The 18,362-nt window shown below is 46.8% G+C and overlaps 1 protein-coding gene across 2 annotated transcripts in view; it reads right to left on the bottom strand.

The window, feature by feature from the left end:
* Positions 1–17,665, bottom strand: part of SMARCAL1 (SWI/SNF related, matrix associated, actin dependent regulator of chromatin, subfamily a like 1) — a 72,466-nt gene extending 54,801 nt beyond the window's left edge. Inside the window, exons 1-7 of one of the 2 annotated variants that reach the window (XM_050917006.1) lie at positions 17,568–17,665; positions 14,965–15,960; positions 12,253–12,303; positions 9,852–10,112; positions 8,707–8,778; positions 2,827–3,010; positions 68–218 (exon numbers count right to left, since the gene is read on the bottom strand). In XM_050917006.1, the coding sequence (XP_050772963.1) occupies positions 68–218; positions 2,827–3,010; positions 8,707–8,778; positions 9,852–10,112; positions 12,253–12,303; positions 14,965–15,871 (1,626 nt within the window). In that variant the 5' untranslated portion in view covers positions 15,872–15,960; positions 17,568–17,665. The remainder of the gene's footprint in view (positions 1–67; positions 219–2,826; positions 3,011–8,706; positions 8,779–9,851; positions 10,113–12,252; positions 12,304–14,964; positions 15,961–17,567) is intronic. The other variant, XM_050917008.1, reaches the window with a different exon arrangement.
* Between the last annotated feature and the right edge of the window lie 697 nt (positions 17,666–18,362).

Below are 18,362 nucleotides of genomic sequence, written 5' to 3'. Positions count from 1 at the left end.
AACGAACAAACAAACAAACAAAAAACCACAGGTGACTCCCCAAAAGTTCTATTTAAACATACAGTACCTCTGCCCAGGTAAATCTCACTGAGGAAGGTGTTACCACCAGCAACGGCCACTCCTTTCGGTAATATGCAGCAATACAGATCGCCTGGATAGTCTTCCCCAAGCCCATGTCATCCGCAAGAAGCAAACGGCCTTCTCTGGAGATGGCAAAACTGAAAGAACACGAGGCAGAAGGGTTACTCCTTTCCCCATCTTCCCAGCCAAGGTTAGCACAATCCCTCCCCAGTCCGAGAAGCTCACTGCCAAAGAAGAGGGAAGGGAAACAGCAGACGGCTTCCTTTGCAGCCCCTTTGGTTTTATTTTTAAAGTACATTAGAGTGGCGACCTGACAATCCAGCAGACAGAAGCCCTCGTTTAGCCCCTCAACTGGCACAGTGCAGACAATGGCAGCACAAGCTTCCCTGCGCAGTCCTGCCAAGATGCCTCAACCTGACCGGCAAAGATCATCTCCAGGACTAGCAGATAGTTCAGTCTCCCCCGTCTATGCAACCCTTAGTCTCTCGCTGATGAGACAGCAAATGGAGGCAGTTAGTCCCAACTGTCATGGTGAATTTTGTGAGCCCAACATTTGTGCAGTGGGAACTGGACTGACCAACCAATTCATTTCACTCAGCTCCTGAAAAACTCAGCCTGAGTCAAGCTGAAGTTTCTCCTTCTTAAGCACCATCATCAGCAGTAAAGGTTCTGCAGTCGAAATGAGACCTCCAGCAACCTCTGTGCAGCCACAATGCCTTCTAATTCTGCCCCCAATGACAACCGGGCAGTGTCATTGTCTCCAGTGGATTTCCACAGGTTTGACTGATTGGAACTTAGTAAGCAATGTAACTGAGGGTGCAGAAGGGGGAATGAAATCCCACTCACATAGTCTAGCTGTGCTGGGTCTGCAGGTGTAAGAAACTTACTTTAGTCACTAAAATCAGTAGATAAGGCTCTGAAGACACACAGACAGTTTTTTTACATCAGTGCTTTTCACTTTGGAATTGCACTTTTATGGAACCACTGAGATCATGTTGAACATAAGAATGGCCATAGTGGGTCAGACCAACAGTCCATCTAGCCCAGTGGTCCCCAACCTTTTTCGTCTGGTGGGCGCCAGACGACGAGCCACGGAGGACCATGGTGGCGGACGAGCATCTGCCGAAATTCCACCGACAAACGGCAACGTCAACAGGCGTCATTGCCAAAATGCCACCGACAAGCTGCGTCATCCAGAGGCGTTGCCACTGAAATACCGCCAAATACCAGTGGCATTTCAGCAGCAACACCTCTGCATGACGCAGCTTGTTAGCGGCATTTCAGAGGATGCTCATCCGCCGGCCAGTCTACGGGCGCACTTAGACGCCCCAGTGGGAGCCATGGCATCCATGGGCACTGCGTTGGGGACCCCTGATCTAGCCCACTATCCTGCCATGTGACTGTGGTCAGTGCCAGATGCTTCAGAGGGAATGAACAGAACTGGATAATTTAGCAAGCGATCCACCCCTTGTAATTCAGTCCCAGCTTCTGGCCCTCAGAGGCTTAGGAACACCCAGAGCCTGGGGTTGCATCTCTGACCATCTTGGCTAACAACCAAAGAATTCATTTAGCTTCTCTGCAATGGCCTTGTCTTCCTTGAGTGTTCCTTTAGCACCTCACTCATCCAGCGGGCCCACTGATTGTTTTGCAGGCTTCCTGATGCTGATGTATTTAAACTTTTTTTTTTTGCTGTTAGTTTGTGTGTCTTTTGCTAGTTGTTCTTCAAATTCTTTTTTTGCCTGCCTAATTATTGGGCCCCAGATGATTAAGATGTTCATTTTATTCCATCATTGCTTGAACTAAAAATTAAGATGAAGCCTTGTTCTTAGGCCATTCGATTGTACTGGGTATGACAGAAGGCTCTGAACTGCAAATTCTCCATTCAGTGTGTATAGGTCACTTCCGTTGACATTACTGAGACTGAGCAACAAATATGCAATCTTAGGATTTACAGATGCCAGCGTGTTGCAGTACGGTGACAAAACAGAGTGGTCAAAGAAACCACTTCAGTCCTGCTTCTGAATTACTCTGATTTTGCTGGGGTTGAACCAGACTATTAGAGATGTTTGAATCTGCTCTTTCCATGATACTACTAAATACCCACCTACTCTTCCAAAGTTTACCCTGATCAGACTAGAAAAACTACTAACAGCCCTATGCTAATATCAGGGGCTGGGGATTTAGCTGTGACATTTTGCTGCTTGATACTAATAAATAGTGACGAAAAATGAGAAAAAAAAATTTAAAGTTGCTTCCTCCACATATAATCAGTTGTTTTAAACCTTCCTTGGATTCAGTTTTGCTCCCCTACACATGTGTGGAGCTTGTAAGAAAAAACAAAAGAAAGAAAGAAAACATCAGCTAATGCCCTTGGGTACACAGGCTGAATTTATGAGAAAAGCAAATGATGCATGTGTACATACTCAGCCCAGAGAGGCAAATGAAAGATGTGCCAAAGGGACAGATTTACATGACTTGGAAATATTTCACACTATCATGTGCCCTGGTAAATGATTTCCTTCCCAAGTCATCCTCAGAAATTCTGGATACATACAGGGTACGCATGTGTAATGGGCTTCATTATCCTTCTATTCAAAGATGAATGGAGTCTGTACCAAAGCCCAGCACCCCTTTGGTGAAATTTGGATCCAAACCCATCTCTGATGGGTCACGGAAAAAAATGCAAACACCACGCTGACGGGAAATGCCAGACCTAGCTCTTCATGGCATACGAATGGCACCTACTTCACGCCTTCTCTCTGAAACGGCATGAGGCTCATCACAATTTTGGAATCCACCGCCGAAAGGTCGGCTTCAGGAATGTCTGAGACACACAAGGCAGGCTTGTCAAGCTGAAGAGCAAAGGCTTGTATTACTGGCTTGGGCAGCGGTTCCACCTCTACCGACGGAAGGCGCTGTACTGCTTCCACTGAAAAGAACAAACAGCAGCCTGTTAGCTGAATGGTGATCACATATGGAATATACTCTAGTGCCAGGAGGACATTTTGGCCCCACCAGCATTATGATACTACGCTTGTCCTGAAACAGCTCAAGAAAGCCTTGCATGATCCAACAGGGATGGCCCACCTATGTTACCTAAAATCTGTTTTTGAACCCTGGGCTGTTAGCTACACACACATGCAGATATAGTTGCCAAGCACAGCACTGCTTGACCCTGTTTTCGCATGAAAACTGCTGCTAGCACAGGTCCCCAGTCCAGTGTGAACAGGAAGTTTTTAATAATTTATTTTAACAGCCAGGGCACAGATTACCCCACAGGCAACCTACAGCATCTTGTTCAAATCCTTGTTTTTATTACTGAATAACAGAATCCCCCTAATCACTGTAGAACTGAAGTTTTGATCTCGTGCCGCCTCAGAACTCTGAAGTAGCAGACCCCCGGGGCCTCCCTCTGCAGAGAGTTCCTCCTCAATTATCTGAGCAGAACTGATTTGAACTGCTGTTATCTGAACAGGGTCACATCCCCAGCCTAAAATCTCTCCTTGTCAATGTGTCCCTGCATAAAAACTGCGTATCACTGGATTGCGGCTGCCCTCCATCGTGAGTCACTCATCGGAACTTCTCTGGGGCAGGAACTGTCTTCAGGATGTATATGTTCGTACAGCCCCAAGTACAATTGCTATCTGACTGGGGCCTCTGGATATTACCATGCTGCATGGATTAAATAATTAATAAATAGTCATCCTGTTTCAAGAAAGATATGGCTTGATCTAATAAAGGATGGGTGGTTCTAGGCGGGTTTCAGGATTGGGAGAGAGATTTTGCCAATTTTACACTTTTTGAACTTGCCCATGACTTTGGTTCATAACCACTTCACAGAAGAGGTTACAATTACATTAGGCTAGGACTGTGCTTTGAAGCTTAGTTCAAGCAACATCCCAGGGCTTTAAAAATCATCCTTTAATGCATGGACATACCATATCTTTAGGGAAGCTGTACCGGATTTTACTCTCTGCTATGCAACTATCACTAAACATCAAAACATTTATATCCTTCATCCATACCTCAATTTGCAATGATATGCAACACACACCTTAATCCGATGCTGTACCAAGCTTCCACATATCCCTGGTGCAAAAAAATCTGGGGTTTAATCTTTTAAAGCCACAAGACGGTGGTCAAAATATCATTGCATTCAATTTTCAGACACCCTTATTTCACACCCCTCCATTCCTTCTCCCTCATAAAAGCCAAGTGAAAAACTCTTTTTACTCCAAGAGAAAATGATTAAGAATTAATATTATTGTGTTAATATTAACACAATTTCCTGATTCTAGTGCACATTTTAAACTGATTTTTCATCACAATTATTTTTTAATCACTTAGAGAAATCAGAACACATTTCTGCATTATACCGAACACACGCACGCATACCCACACACGGTGCTATACCAAGCATGTGTGAAATGTACATTCAGCCTCCATTATTTCTGGAAGCACCTCTTTATTTTGAAACAACTAAAATAGGAAATTGGGGGAATACAGAACACTTCCAGCTGTTCGAACATATGGAGCTCCTCAAATTTAATTTGTGCTCACTGATTTTATGTATTACAACTGTGTGGACACCAAATATGCCTCCAGACTGCAGATTTTTATTTTAGTTTCAGTTCTCTCTAGGGCAGAGCAGCAGACTGGATTCCTACTACACAAGTAAAAAATCCATATTTGAAAGGATTTCAGTTTGTGCTTATGTGGTGGTCTTAATTTCCTCAGCTCTCCAGTTTACTCTATACTTTCAATAGCGCAAAATCTCTCCCACTAAGTATATCAAAAGCCTCTTATTACACTCACAAACTTACTTACTGCGTTACTATAATTGCTACAATTTTCTACATGATCATTCTGATGCTATTGTTCTGCAGAAAAGCTAGAAAAATCGTTAGGATGCGTCTGCAGCCAGCGTGATTCATCCAAGAGTCATTTTTTACTGAAGTGACCTTTTACCTAAAGATGACTGAGTAACTGGGCAAACAGATATTAACCCCTCTGAACTGTTCCTGACAAAAGGAAATCATTGCAGAAGATAAGCCACAGGCACCGAGCCGTATTTAGTTTTTTGCTGGGGTAAGCGAAGAGGGACAGAGCTTCTCCACAGGTGCATACGAGAGGGCTGCAAACCACTCACAAGTGCTCTCCTAGGACTCCATCCGCAGAGGCTTTTATAATAGAATCACAGGATATCAGGGTTGGAAGGGACCTCAGGAGGGATCTAGTCCCACTCCCTGCTCAAAGCAGGACCAATCCCCAACTAAATCATCCCAGCCAGGGCTTCGTCAAGCTGGGCCCTAAAAACCTCTAAGGAAGGAGATTCCACCACCTCCCTAGGGAACCCATTCCAGTGCTTCACCACCCTCCTAGTGAAATAGTGTTTCCTAATATCCAACCTAGACCTCCCCCTCTGCAACTTGAGACCATTGCTCCTTGTTCTGTCATCTGCCACCACTGAGAACAGTCTGTAGATCCGTCCCCTTTGGAATTCCCTTTCAGGCAGCTGAAAGCAGCTATCAAATGCCCCTTCATCCTTCTCTTCTGCAGACTAAACAATCCCAGTTCCCTCAGCCTCTCCTCATAAGTCATGTGCTCCAGCCGCCTAATCATTTTTGTTGCCCTCCGCTGGACTCTGTCCAATTTGTCCACATCCTTCTTGTAGTGTGGGGCTCAAAACTGGACACAGGACTCTAGATGAGGCCTCACCAATGCCAAATAGAGGGGAATGATCATGTCCCTTGATCTGCTGGCAATGCTCCTACTTATACAGCCCAAAATGCCATTAGCCTTCTTGGCAACAAGGGCACACTGTTGACTCATACCCAGCTTCTCGTCCACTCTAACCCCTAGGTCCTTTTCTGCAGAACTGCTGCCTAGCCACTTGGCCCCTAGTCTGTAGCAGTGCATGGGATTCTTGCATCCTAAGTGCAGGACTCTGCACTTCTCCTTGTTGAACCTCAACAGATTGGTTTTTTTTTGGCCTAATCCTCTAATTTGTCTAGGACCCTCTATATCCTATCTCTCCCTCCAGCGTATCTACCACTCTTCCCAGTTTAGTGTCATCTGTCAACTTTCTGAGGGTGCAATCTATGCCATCCTCCAGATCATTAATGAAGATATTGAACAAAACCGTCCCCAGGACCGACTCTTGGGGCACTCCGCTTGATACCAGCTGCCAAGTAGACATGGAGCCATTGATCACTACCCGTTGAGCCTGATTATCTCGCCAGCTTTCTGTCCACCTTGTAGTCCATTCATCCAGCCCATACTTTCCTTGGACCTAGCCCTGCAAGATACTGAATGCTTCTTCCAAGGTGGTGCAAGCTGTCATACCTCAACAAAGCCAGCCGACTGAAAAAACTGAGCAAACTCAGCATCAAGCAGGAACTACTCATCACCCGACAAGATCAGGACCTTTGCACAAGCCCAATCCTGCAAGATGCCGGGCATCCTCAACTAGCCTCCATTGTGTAACTCTGTTCTCCCGTCCTGTTTTTATACTCGTCTTCATATGGTAGTTTCAGATTGAAGGCTTGCTCACCCAAAAATCTTTTGCCTCTTCACCACCATAAAACGACCTCTCCTCCAATGCTACATCCAGCATCCAGCTCCTTGATTAGTATTAGTATTTCTAACGCACTCCTCACTAGAGTATACAGGCTCAATTATTTAAAATGTTCCATTAACCCATAGTAATAATGTACAGTACTAGAGTAGCACTAAGCTGCAGGATTTTGGACCATGACTGTACAATCCTCCACAACAGTGTTATAGCACCATTGTAGGGCATCTTGCAATTTCCTTCTAAAGCTTATCCTGCTCTAACTCTGCAGCCATATATTTCAGGAAGTATGAGGGCTCACAGCAAGCAGAATGGAATGATAAGTAATAATTATAACACTGAATGCTTATGCACTGCTTTTCATCTTCAAAGTACTTTCCAGACATTAACGAAACACACACAACAAAGAAGCAGACGTGCTGGGAGCACACTGCTGTGAGAGAGCTATTTGCAAAGCATATCCATTTTTTAAAAGAAATACAATTTTACACCCTGCTGTGTGGGTCAGAATTTTTTCAACACCACACATGGGTGCAAAGGGAGAGGAGCCCACATGTCTAATTGTGCCCAGAAGTGAATGTTGTGCCTATAGACTACCCCTGGAGCGTACTTATAAGTAGAAGAACAATGCTCTCTCACTCAACATATTTTACTCAAAAAATGTTAAGTGCCCATCATCTTAGTATTTGGGCTTTTCAGAGGTATATGAAAACATGCAGGACGACCCTGCTCTGTGGGAGCCTGCTGAGTCAGTCTGATCACTTTATTGAAACAAGCAGGGCCTCATTCGCCCAGCAGTCAACACAGCCACAGGAGAGCAACCTGGATTCTAGTCTGCCTTGTACACCAACTACAAACCTGTTGGCTGAATTCCAATTACAGAGACTTCATTTCTAGTCATACCATACAAAGCTAAACAAATCCACCTTGACAGTCAGCACCCAGACTATGGTTCTGACTCTGGCAGTTAGAAAAATCATCAGTTCACTTATAAACTGAGCAAACTTGATCTGAAAAAACTCAGAAGGTGAAAGTCACCAGCACAATATTCTCCACAGTACTTGAGTCCTGCAATGGGTTACTTGCAAGGGTATGGGCAGAGCATTCATGCATGCACATCCCTTGTTCACCACAGGTTGGGGTGATTGTGTGCAAGCTGCAGAATAGGCCAGCACGAGGGAGGAGGGTGGGGAACTAGGGACAGGCCAGGGTAGAAGACACTAAGAATATTTCTACACAGCAACTAGACACCCAAGGTTGACCTGTGCTAGCTGACTTGGGCTATGTGGCTGTTTCTTTGCTGTGTAGACTTCTGGGCTTAGGCTGGTGGCCGAGCTCTAGGACCCTGTGGGGTGAGAGGGTCCCAGAGCCTGGGCTCCAGCCTGAACCCAGAAGTCTACAGACTAACAAAACAGCCCCGCAGCCCGAGTCGGCTGGCAGGGGCAAGCCGCAGGTTTTTCTTTGCTGTGGAGACATATCCTAGGAGTGCAACTGTACAGTTCTAGTGACCCAGAATTCTGCAGAGATGGACATGAAGGGCCAGCAGCCCCAGCTGCACCCTGCGACCAGCTCTGGGGAAGGAGGGAGATAGTGAGGAAAGCCAGTCTCTCTCCATTGTTTAATTCACTCTAGAACTGAGAGTAAGTTACTCCAGGACACCACACACACACACACACACACACACACACACACACACACACACACACACCCCATTATTAATTCACTTTCATAATTATCATCACACATAGTAAAAATATATGAAATAAAAACTATAGAAATTCTACTCCTAGCAGAGATCACATCTTCATATGCCTTTGTGCAGCGCCTCATACAATGGGACCCTGAATGGGCCTCTGACAGGCTACCATAATTATTACTAATATACACACATTACAACCAGGTTTCTGAGTCTGTGTAACCCACACAAAAATCTGTTTGACATGGGCAATAGGACGGACAGCCAGCCCGGGAGTTCGTTACCACTTCAATCCCCGCTTATCCCCAGAAATGGAATTAGAATTTGGTCACCATCCCAGGAGAATAGACCCCACTAGGAAAATGCAGCTTCTCACTTAGCCTTGGATAGTCTTCCAGCAGGAAACTCCATTTTCTGGTCTTCATGTCTGTAAGGGTCACAATAATAAAATAATCAAATGTTGTCAGAAAGAATGTTTTAAAAAAACAAAAATATCCAAACACACACACACACACACACCACCACCTGACTCTTCCATCAACAAGCAGCGACAGCAGCATTCAATATTCTCTCCATTTCACAACTGCTTTGAAACAGTTTCCACCTTGCCCAGCCATCTGTTCTGTTGTTTTTTTTAAAAACCTTGCTATTCCATGCTAACCAAATGGTTTTGAGGAAGGGAGCGTATGTTCTCAGCAAAGTACATGGACAATCAGACTCCAGCTGACTTTCAGAGAGTACTGGCTAGTTGCAGGGCTGCCTCATTCATGGGTACCCAAAGTACAATGCAAGGGCCACACTCGGCCTGCTGTTCTGACAGCAGTTGCATCTTCCTGTAAGTTAAGGGTGAGTAAGAAGCTGATCCGCAGGCAGCATGATGCAGCAAACTGGGCACAGGCTTGTGGGTCAAGAGGCCTGGGTTCTCCTCCCCGCTCTGTCACTGGCCTGCCGTGACACTGGGCAAGTCACTTCACCTCTTTGTCCTTCAGTTTGCGTGTCTAAAGTGAGGATGGGGATATTTAACTCCCTTTATAGTTCGGAGTGCTATTAGAACTCCTCCTAAACATTAGCATGGCTGCTGGTGAACTCAACCAATTCTATTTCATTCTCATGCACATTTCCACATTGACCCGTTCTGTCATTTTTGATGATGAAAACTACAAATTAAGTGGAGAGATGCAGAGGTTGGGCACCACTGGTCAAATTCAGCACACCTAGCATCGAAATATGTTTTTTGGAATTTGTCTCTGAACAAAATGAGGAGTCATTCATGCTGCCAGAGAGCAAAGCAGTGGGCACAGAGTTTAAGTATCCCAGCATTATTACAGATACCAAAACCCTCCCTGACACAGATCCTCTCCTTTCAGCCTGTCCAGAGCAGATTTGCTCTTGTATATCATCCTTCATCTTGCAATGCAAAAGCACTTCATAAGCATTAGTGAATATAGCCAGCACCAACACCACCACTACATTAATGCAGCAATTAAACCAGAGACTCACCGTAATTCCTGGAATTTATCTGTTTAAACACTTCAATAATTACTGCAGCATACCCAATCTCAACCTCAAACCGGGAGCGCGAGATCAGAACACACTTCCCTCTGACGGTGGCAGAGGCTTTCTTCCAGCTGCTGAATGTCTTTAAGAAGGATTTCAAGCTGGGCCCGCTGCTGACAGTCTGAGAACACGTAGCTGGGCCAGTTGCATCCATCTCTTCAAATGGTACCAAAGTCACTGAGGAAAGAGGCTTCACTGCTTCCACTAGGGGGGAAAATAATGGCTTTATGGGAAAGAATAAAGGAAAAATTGGGCAGACCATGAAAACTTTGATTCCCCGAGGGACAGAAAGAGCAGGAGCCAAACTGAACCCAGACAAAAGGTGCAGGATGTTTTGGGACGAGGATGAAAAGGAGATCAGCAGAGCAGGCCACGCTCCTCTAAAAGGGGACTGCTGGCCCTGTTTCCCGTACAAAGCAAGGATCAGGGAGCTGAGGTGAGGTGCAGCAGCAGGGTGAACCCACTCTCCTACTTCAGAGCAGACAATGGGAGCAGAAGAGCAGCAGAGCTGGCAATGGAGAGATAGAGAATCCAGCACCCAAGCTGCACCAGCCTTGCCCAGGTTCCCTCTAAGCTACCAGGGATGTGATCTGAAATCTGTCTGCCTCCTATGTAATGTCACTACCTGATTTAGGGGGCAAAATTTCCTTAGGCACCATTGAATTCTTAATGGCGGATCACTGAGCATGCTCAGAAGCCACATCTCTGTTGCTTACAGCAGGTTCCTCCCGCTCCCATCTTACAAACTCAGGGGCTATTCCTTTGTGAGTTGAGCTATACGACAACAGTAAAGCTTTCTTCTCCGACATTCTGAGCTATTGACGAGCTACAAAAGCCTTAAGGTTTGGGGGGGTTTTTAAGCTGGAAAAGTAGATCCCCTGCCCCACCCCCGTGCCTCCCCTCTCCCCGCCAATAATTCCAAAGAGACAAAATGGATTTTCATCCAATTTACCTTAAAAAAAACAACACACACACACACACACCTTCAAAGTGAACCCAAGCATGTGAAATTTCATCCAAAAAGGACAATTTCAGAAGAAGCATCAAACAAGTGAAAAGCAAGGCTTTCAATTAAAGCCTGTATGGAAACTTTCATATTTATCTGATTCTTTATCTCTAATATAGCTACAATCCACCCCTGCTTTAAAGAAATTGGGGGGGAGGGGGACTCTCTACTTGTTCATTTTGTGTACACTTTTTTTCCCCTATTTGATTGGGTCTTTCACAAACAATAAAAGACAGAAACTTTTTTTAAAAAAGTACAGGAAAGTGTAATTGTAAAACCACAGAAACTGGCAGGGGAAGGTACAGAACCTGCCACTGTTTTTTGAACTATTCTTTTAAAAACTGCCTAGATTTTCAGGTCAAAAGAGTCCATTTACCCATAGTGTATGAAATACTCGGGACTGTCTTTGGTAACCATCTACTGATGGTGATACCAGCAGCTTTTCACCAGGTGCCTTCTACCATAAGCTCATGCTTCAGGATAAATTTGACAAGACATTTTAAAAAGAGACGATGTGCTATTTTAAAATGGTCTATTTAGACTGTAAGCTGTGCAGGACTCTGCTTACGCGGTATTAACATACAGAAGAGAGGCACCTGTAAGCGCTTAAATATACAGCAATCTGCATGGGAGGTTAAAATTAGGCCCAAAGGGTGGACTTTTCCAAAGCATTGGCCTAAATCTGCTCCCATTGAAATCAACAGCAGTTTTACCATTGACTTCAAGGAAAGCAAAGTTGGATCAAGACTGCATGCTTTTGAAAAGCCCACCAGAAATGAATGGCTGCAACCATCTCAAATCTTCCTCAGTCCACAACGAAGAAAACCATCCCCTGATATTCCAAATTCTGAGGCAAGCACAATGGCAACCTCACAAAGCCAAGATCATGCCATTTCACTTCCCACACTCCCAACAAACAGGAAAAGAAACAGCTTCATGAAACCTATATTAAGTTTGCTGTTTAAAAAGATGGCATCAGAGTAAATCATTCAGTGAAGTATTAGCCAGCCTGCACTTCTGGAATGTTTTCACTTTCTCTGCACGAACCCATATGAACTACTTGCATGAACTCAACCATATACTGCGGTTTGTTCGCCCCTAAAATAGAGAAAGTATATACTAAGCATTTAGAGTACACCTGGAAACCCAGTTAATTCTAACTAATTTCAGAGATTCACAGCAAACCCTCAAAAGCCCCATGCCTGAAGAATGGGTTTTCTGTTTGAACAGTGCTGCCCCATTGTTACTTCAAGCGATAACACAGCCAACAATAATCACGCAAAGATGAGAGAGAGGGACTTTGATCCTGCATGTCACTCCGTAGGTCTGCTCACTTACTGAGACTTCTGTAGTCTTCTAAACTAAAATTCCAAATCTTCGTAGCAGGATCTGAAATTGGACAGAATTTGAGTCATTTGGGAATAGAAACAAACTGCTGTTAAAGGCTTAGGGTATGGCTACATTTGGAATTTCAAAGCACTGCCCCGGCAGTGCTGCGGGAGCGCTGCCGCGGCAGCGCTTTGAAGTGTCAGTGTAGTCGGAGCGGCAGCACTGAGAGAGCTCTCCCAGCGCTGCATGTAAACCACATCCCTTACGGGTGTAGCGGGCAGTGCTGGGAGCCGCACTCCCAGCGCTGCTGCCCTGATTACACTCACGCTTTACAGCGCTGTATCTTGCAGCACTCAGGGGGGTGTTTTTTCACACCCCAGTTGCAGTGCTATAAAGTGTGAGTGTAGCCAAGACCTTAGTAATTAAAGAGAATCTGGTCTGTTTATGCAGACACTTCACACGTACCTGTCAGAAGCACTGTGCATTGTTATTACAACTGTAGGGCAGCTGGAAATACAGAAAGACTTAGCAGTGGGATAGCAAAACAAACATCCACACAAATATGAGAGGAGTGTGGAAGTAAATCACAGCACTGACTGAAAAAGACAAAGGATTTTGCAAATAAGGGTGGGTGTCCACACCAGCGCTTTCTGTTGGTAACACTTTTGTCAGTGGGGGGGCGGGGGTGTTCACACCCCAATTGACAAAAGTTTTACTGAAGAAAGTGCAGTGTAGCTATAGCCTTAGATTAGGGGTGGGCAAACTTTTTGGCCCCAGGGCCACATCTGGGTATGGAAATTGTATGGAGGGCCATGAATGCTCACAAAATTGAGGGTTGGGATGCAGAAGGGGGCGAGGGCTCCGGCTGGGGATGCAGGCTTTGGGATGGGGCTGGGGATGAGGTCTTGGGGGTGTAGGAGGGTGTTCCGGGCTGGGACCGAGGGGTTCGGAGGGCAGGAGAGGAACCAGGCCTGGGGCATGGGACAGGATCATGGGTGCAGCTCCAGATGGCGCTTACCTCAAGCAGCTCCCAGAAGTTCCTACATGGAGGCACGGCCAGGCGGCTCTGCACGCTGCCCTGTTCGCAGGTGCTACCCCTTCAGTTCCCATTGGCCGTGGTTCTCAGCCAATGGGAAATGCAGGGATGGCGCTTGGGGCGGGGACAGCATGTGGAGCCCCCTAGCCATCCCCTATGTGTAGGAGACAGAGTGGGGACATCCCACTGCTTCTAGGAGCTGTGCGGAGTGGGGCAAGACCCAGACCCCATTCCCTGGCAGAATCTCAAGGACCAGATTAAAATGTCTGGAGGGCCGGATACGACTCCCGGGCCTTGGTTTGCCCACCCCGGCCTTAGATGTAGGTTTCTAACCATCAGAGGAATGAAGTTCTATAACAGCTTTCCAAAGGAACTAGTGGGGGCAAAAAAAAACCCTAACTTGTTTCAAGACTGAGCTTGATAACTTTATGGAGGGGGGATGGTATAATGACTTTGCCTACAATGGCATATGGTCCATGAGTGACTGCTATTAGCAAATATCTCCAGTGGACGGAGATGTGACACTAGATGGGGAGGGCTCTGAATTACTAGAGTGAATGCTTTCCCAGGGGTCTGGCTGGTGGGTCTCACATGCTCAGGGATAACTGACTGCCATATTTTGGGATCAGAAAGCAATTTTCACCAAGTTAGATTGGCAGAAACCCTACGGGGGTTTTTGACCTCCACTACAGTACAGGACATGAGTCACTTACTGGTTTGAACTAGAGTAAATGGTAGATTCTCTGTAACTTGAAGTCTTTAAATTGAGATTTGAGGTCCTCAGTACCTCAGTCAGAAGTTATGGGCCTATTTCAGGAGAGGGTGGGTGAAGTTTTGTGGTCTGTGATGTGCAGAAAGTCAGACTAGATTATCATGATGGTCTTCTGGCCTTAAAGACTATGAGTCAACCAACTGTCCAAGAACAACTGAAACTAACTGACCATTTCTGCAATACCAATTTCCAAAATACTGTTCCCCACCCCCAAAGATTCTGACTAAAGCTGGTACCAATTTTTTTTGTCAAAATAGTTTTCTGTCAAAAACTTCCATTTTGACAAAAAAAAATTTCCATGATCATAGCAAATTAAAAGAAATTTCATTTTGAAACACATGGAAAAACATTTTGAAACATCCTGTTTTGACATTTTTTGAATAAAAAGCTTTGATTTTTTTTGTTTCAAAGTGACTTTTCATTTCAAAATGTATTTTTAAATATTTTTTTAAAAAGGTCAAAATCGACACATTTCAAATTTACTGAAATTAAACATTTTGATTTACTCAAACAATAATTTATTTAAAAAAATTTATTTTGTGAAAAATTTCAAAAAAATTCCCAAATCAGGCTAATTTTTCCAAAAGCTCAAAATGATTTGCAAGGTGGAAAATCCAGTTTTCAACCAGCTCTAGTTCTGACCGCGTGAAGTCACAAAACATCTCAGGTGACTTTTCATACAGGCTGCGGGGGGAGGGGAATGAATTCTTCTGCAGTTTCAACTGCCTTACTTTTCACATCCCCCTTAAAAACTATATACAACATCATTGCCATATTCCACCCCTGCAAACAGCTGCATTTCTGTGATGGGTAAGGCGATTTCTGCACAGTTCCTTAAAAAGACTGATATACTGATTTTTCTTAACAACAGGGGCATAAACCAACCTTAAGAAATTGTTATATGTTTTCTTACCATACGCTTTGCTAGGAATACTCTTAAACACAGAGACAAGTTCTGCATTGTAGCCTACTTCAACCCGGAATCGGTCTTCTCTGTGCTTCATGCACCTTCCTTTGATAATACTGGGTACTTTTCTATGACAGGATACTTCCAAGGTAGAGCCCACACCACCAACCCTGGCCACCTTTTGCATCTTACCCTCCTTCAATGGAGTGGGTGGCTGCATAGTGCCACAGAACTGTGAGATGCTATCCTTTTGGGGGAAAGGCCCACAAGTTGGTTTCCCTGCATTTGTTGACATTTCAGAATCACTCAAGGTGGCACTGCTCGGTGATGGCATGTATTTCATGTCAACATGTCCACTGGCAGATCTGTTCAGACTTTGTAAACTTTTAACATCATCAGGGTGCTCATTCACAGTTAATCTAGGATGAGAAGGTTCTGTAGGTTTTTTGAACGCTGGGTGGTACTTGGGTTGCTCAGAACCTGGATTATGTTGATGGGAATAACTCAGAGAATTCTGGAGTATCGGGAGGGACTGCTTAGTGCTGCACATTTGACTCCACGAATGTTGGTCTGAGCCCTCTGAACAATTCTCCTGTTGCACAGCACATGAACCAGCCATCTGCTGGGGTGCACTAAAGTGATTATATCCTTTATGAACATAGCTCTTCTGCGCCACATGGCTATTGGGAGTCTGGTGGTGTTGGCTAATGAACTTAACATGATTGTCTTCTTGTTTCACACATTGATGCTCCACGTTTCTTCGATAGCTTGGATTCTGCTGGTTGGATGGTTGGCTAGTGAGCCCACCAGGGCCTCCTTGCTGGGCTGCTAGTCTCTCTGCTCTCCTAGCCAAGGCCTTCTGTCTGTTCTCCTCAATTTTTCTTTTCTGTTCTTCCGTAAGGCCAGATGACATCTTCCACAATTAAAATGATAGTCCTGAAATCTGTGTGTTGAATATTAGCGAGGAATCCAACTGGTCCTTTTACAGGACTGGAGACGAACCTAAAAACAAAACAAAACACAAAACAAAGATGTCTGATAAAGCACGGGGGGGGGGGAGGGGGACCAAAAACAAAACTACCCCCAATCACTCCAACTGCCAAAGTCTTCCCTCAGCCCCTCCAAGATTTGTGCACATCCTGGAAATCCAACTGAGCCCCTGCCCACGACCTCCCCTAGGGCTCTGAACAACATAGCGCCAGCCCTATGTGGATGCAATCAGAAAAAATGACTGAAGAAATCTCTCATCCGTGCAACTAGCCTGTAAATCAAGGGCCTTGGCTCCTAAGGAAAATAAAAAGCATTGTATGACTACACTTCATCCTTCCAGCTCAGACTCTTGCAGCAAGTGGAAAAAACAAACTGAGCCCCATAATCCATGGTGCAAGGCAAGGGGTCACCTTCTGCCTTGGAAAATTTACACTTCCAGCACCAATGGCATTCCCATAGCCACAGGCAGCAATTCAGCCCCTTCCTCTGGAAAAGTCAAGGCTTAGGGCTCATTCACTCCACCCTCTACCAGATACTGGAGCTTACCCCCCCACTGCAGGGGTTCACTCCCACACCCTTCTCAGATGCTGGGGCTCACCCTCCACCTCTCCCAGCTACTAGGGTTCAACCCCTTCCAGCTTCTAGAGCTCACCCCTCCACTGCAGGGGTTCACTCCCCATCCCTCCACTTCTGGGGCTCACCCTCCGCCCCTCCCAGCTAGTAGGGCTCACCCCTCCTCCTAGATACTCAGGCTCAGCCCCCCCTCATCCCTCCCAGCTACTAGGGCTCACTCCCCTCCCAAGTACTGGGGCTACCCCAGTTCCCCTCAGCTACCGGGGCCCTCCCTGACTGCCACCCCCAAATACTGGGGATCGCCCACCTCCTAGGTACTGGGGCTCGCCCTGCCCGCCACCCCCAGATACTGGGGCTCACCCCCCTCCTAATTACTGGGGTTCATCCTGCCAACCACCCCCAGCTACTAGGACTCACCTCCCTCCCAGGTACTGGGGCTCACCCTGCCCGCCAGCCCCAGATACTGGGCCTCACCCCACTCCTAATTACTGGGGCTCATCCTGCCAACCACCCCCAGCTACTAGGGCTCATCCCCCTCCTAGGTACTGGGGCTCACCCTGCCCACCACCCCAGATACTGGGGCTCACTCCCCTCCTAATTACTAGGGCTCACCCTGCCAACCACCCGCAGCTACTAGGACTCACCTCCCTCCTAGGTACTGGGGCTTACCCTGCCCGCCACCCCCAGATACTGGGCCTCACCCCCGTCCTAGTTACTGGGGCTCACCCTGCCAGCCACCCCCAGCTACTAGGGCTCACCTCCCTCCTAGGTACTGGGGCTCGCCCTGCCCACCACCCCAGACACTGGGGCTCACCCCTCTCCTAGCTACTGGGGCTCGCCCTGCCCACCACCCCCAGATACTGGGGCTCATCCCCCTCCTAGGTACTGGGGCTCACCCTGCCCACCACCCCAGATACTGGGGCTCACTCCCCTCCTAATTACTGGGGCTCGCCCTGCCCGTCACTCCCAGCTGCCCCGAGGCCCCCGGCGTTACATGGCCGAGGGGAGCCACACGCCCCTCCCCACGGCGGCCGCAACCCGGGTACCTGCGCGTGCCCCCCGGCCGCTCCAGCCCGGTCCCAACGCAAGGCGAGGCACGGAGCCCCCGCCAGAGGAGCGCATCTGTCCGGACTACAACTCCCAGCAGGCATCGCCACACAGGGAGAGGGGAAATTAGCCGGCGGAGCGCGCGCTGCATGCAGGGAATTGGAATCCCATTGCACCATGGGAGATGTAGTCTCCCACGGCCCACATCATAGTGGTAACCTAGCGAGTAGGTTGCACCTTGCGGCGGGGGGGGCGGGGAGAGGCGCAGGACTCCTGGGTTCTCCACCTTGGCCAAGTGGCATCATTTCTCTCCATGCCTCAGTTTCACCCATATAACATAATTAATAATAGCACAAATAATGTGTAGTTGCTAATAACCAGGACCGGCTCCAGCTTTTTTTTCTGCCCCAAGCGGCAAAGCGGAAAAAAAAAAAGATAAAGCCGATGGTGACATTCTGGCGGCAGCTCAGTCGCGCTGCTTCATTTTTCAGCGGCAATTCGGCAGCAGCTCAAACAGGAAGAGAGGGACTGAGGGACCCACCACCGAATTGTCGCTGAAGACCCGGATGTGCCGCCCCTTTCCATTGGCCGCCCCAAGCACCTGCTTCCTTCGCTGGTACCTGGAGCCGGCCCTGCTAATAACAGACTGGGATCTGCCTTCCAGACCCTGCGAATTGTGTTTAATGTCCACTCCACCACACCCTAGTGCAAATATAGATCTTAGATCGTAACATTTCCCCGGGGGGAAGGAAAGGCAATCAACGGGTCACAAGGCTTTGGCAATATCGTTACAA

This window comes from Gopherus flavomarginatus, chromosome 10 (assembly GCF_025201925.1).
Source record: "Gopherus flavomarginatus isolate rGopFla2 chromosome 10, rGopFla2.mat.asm, whole genome shotgun sequence".
Lineage (NCBI taxonomy): Eukaryota > Metazoa > Chordata > Testudines > Testudinidae > Gopherus > Gopherus flavomarginatus.
Note: the sequence above shows the minus strand (reverse complement) of the source record. Positions and strands in the feature narration are given on the sequence as shown.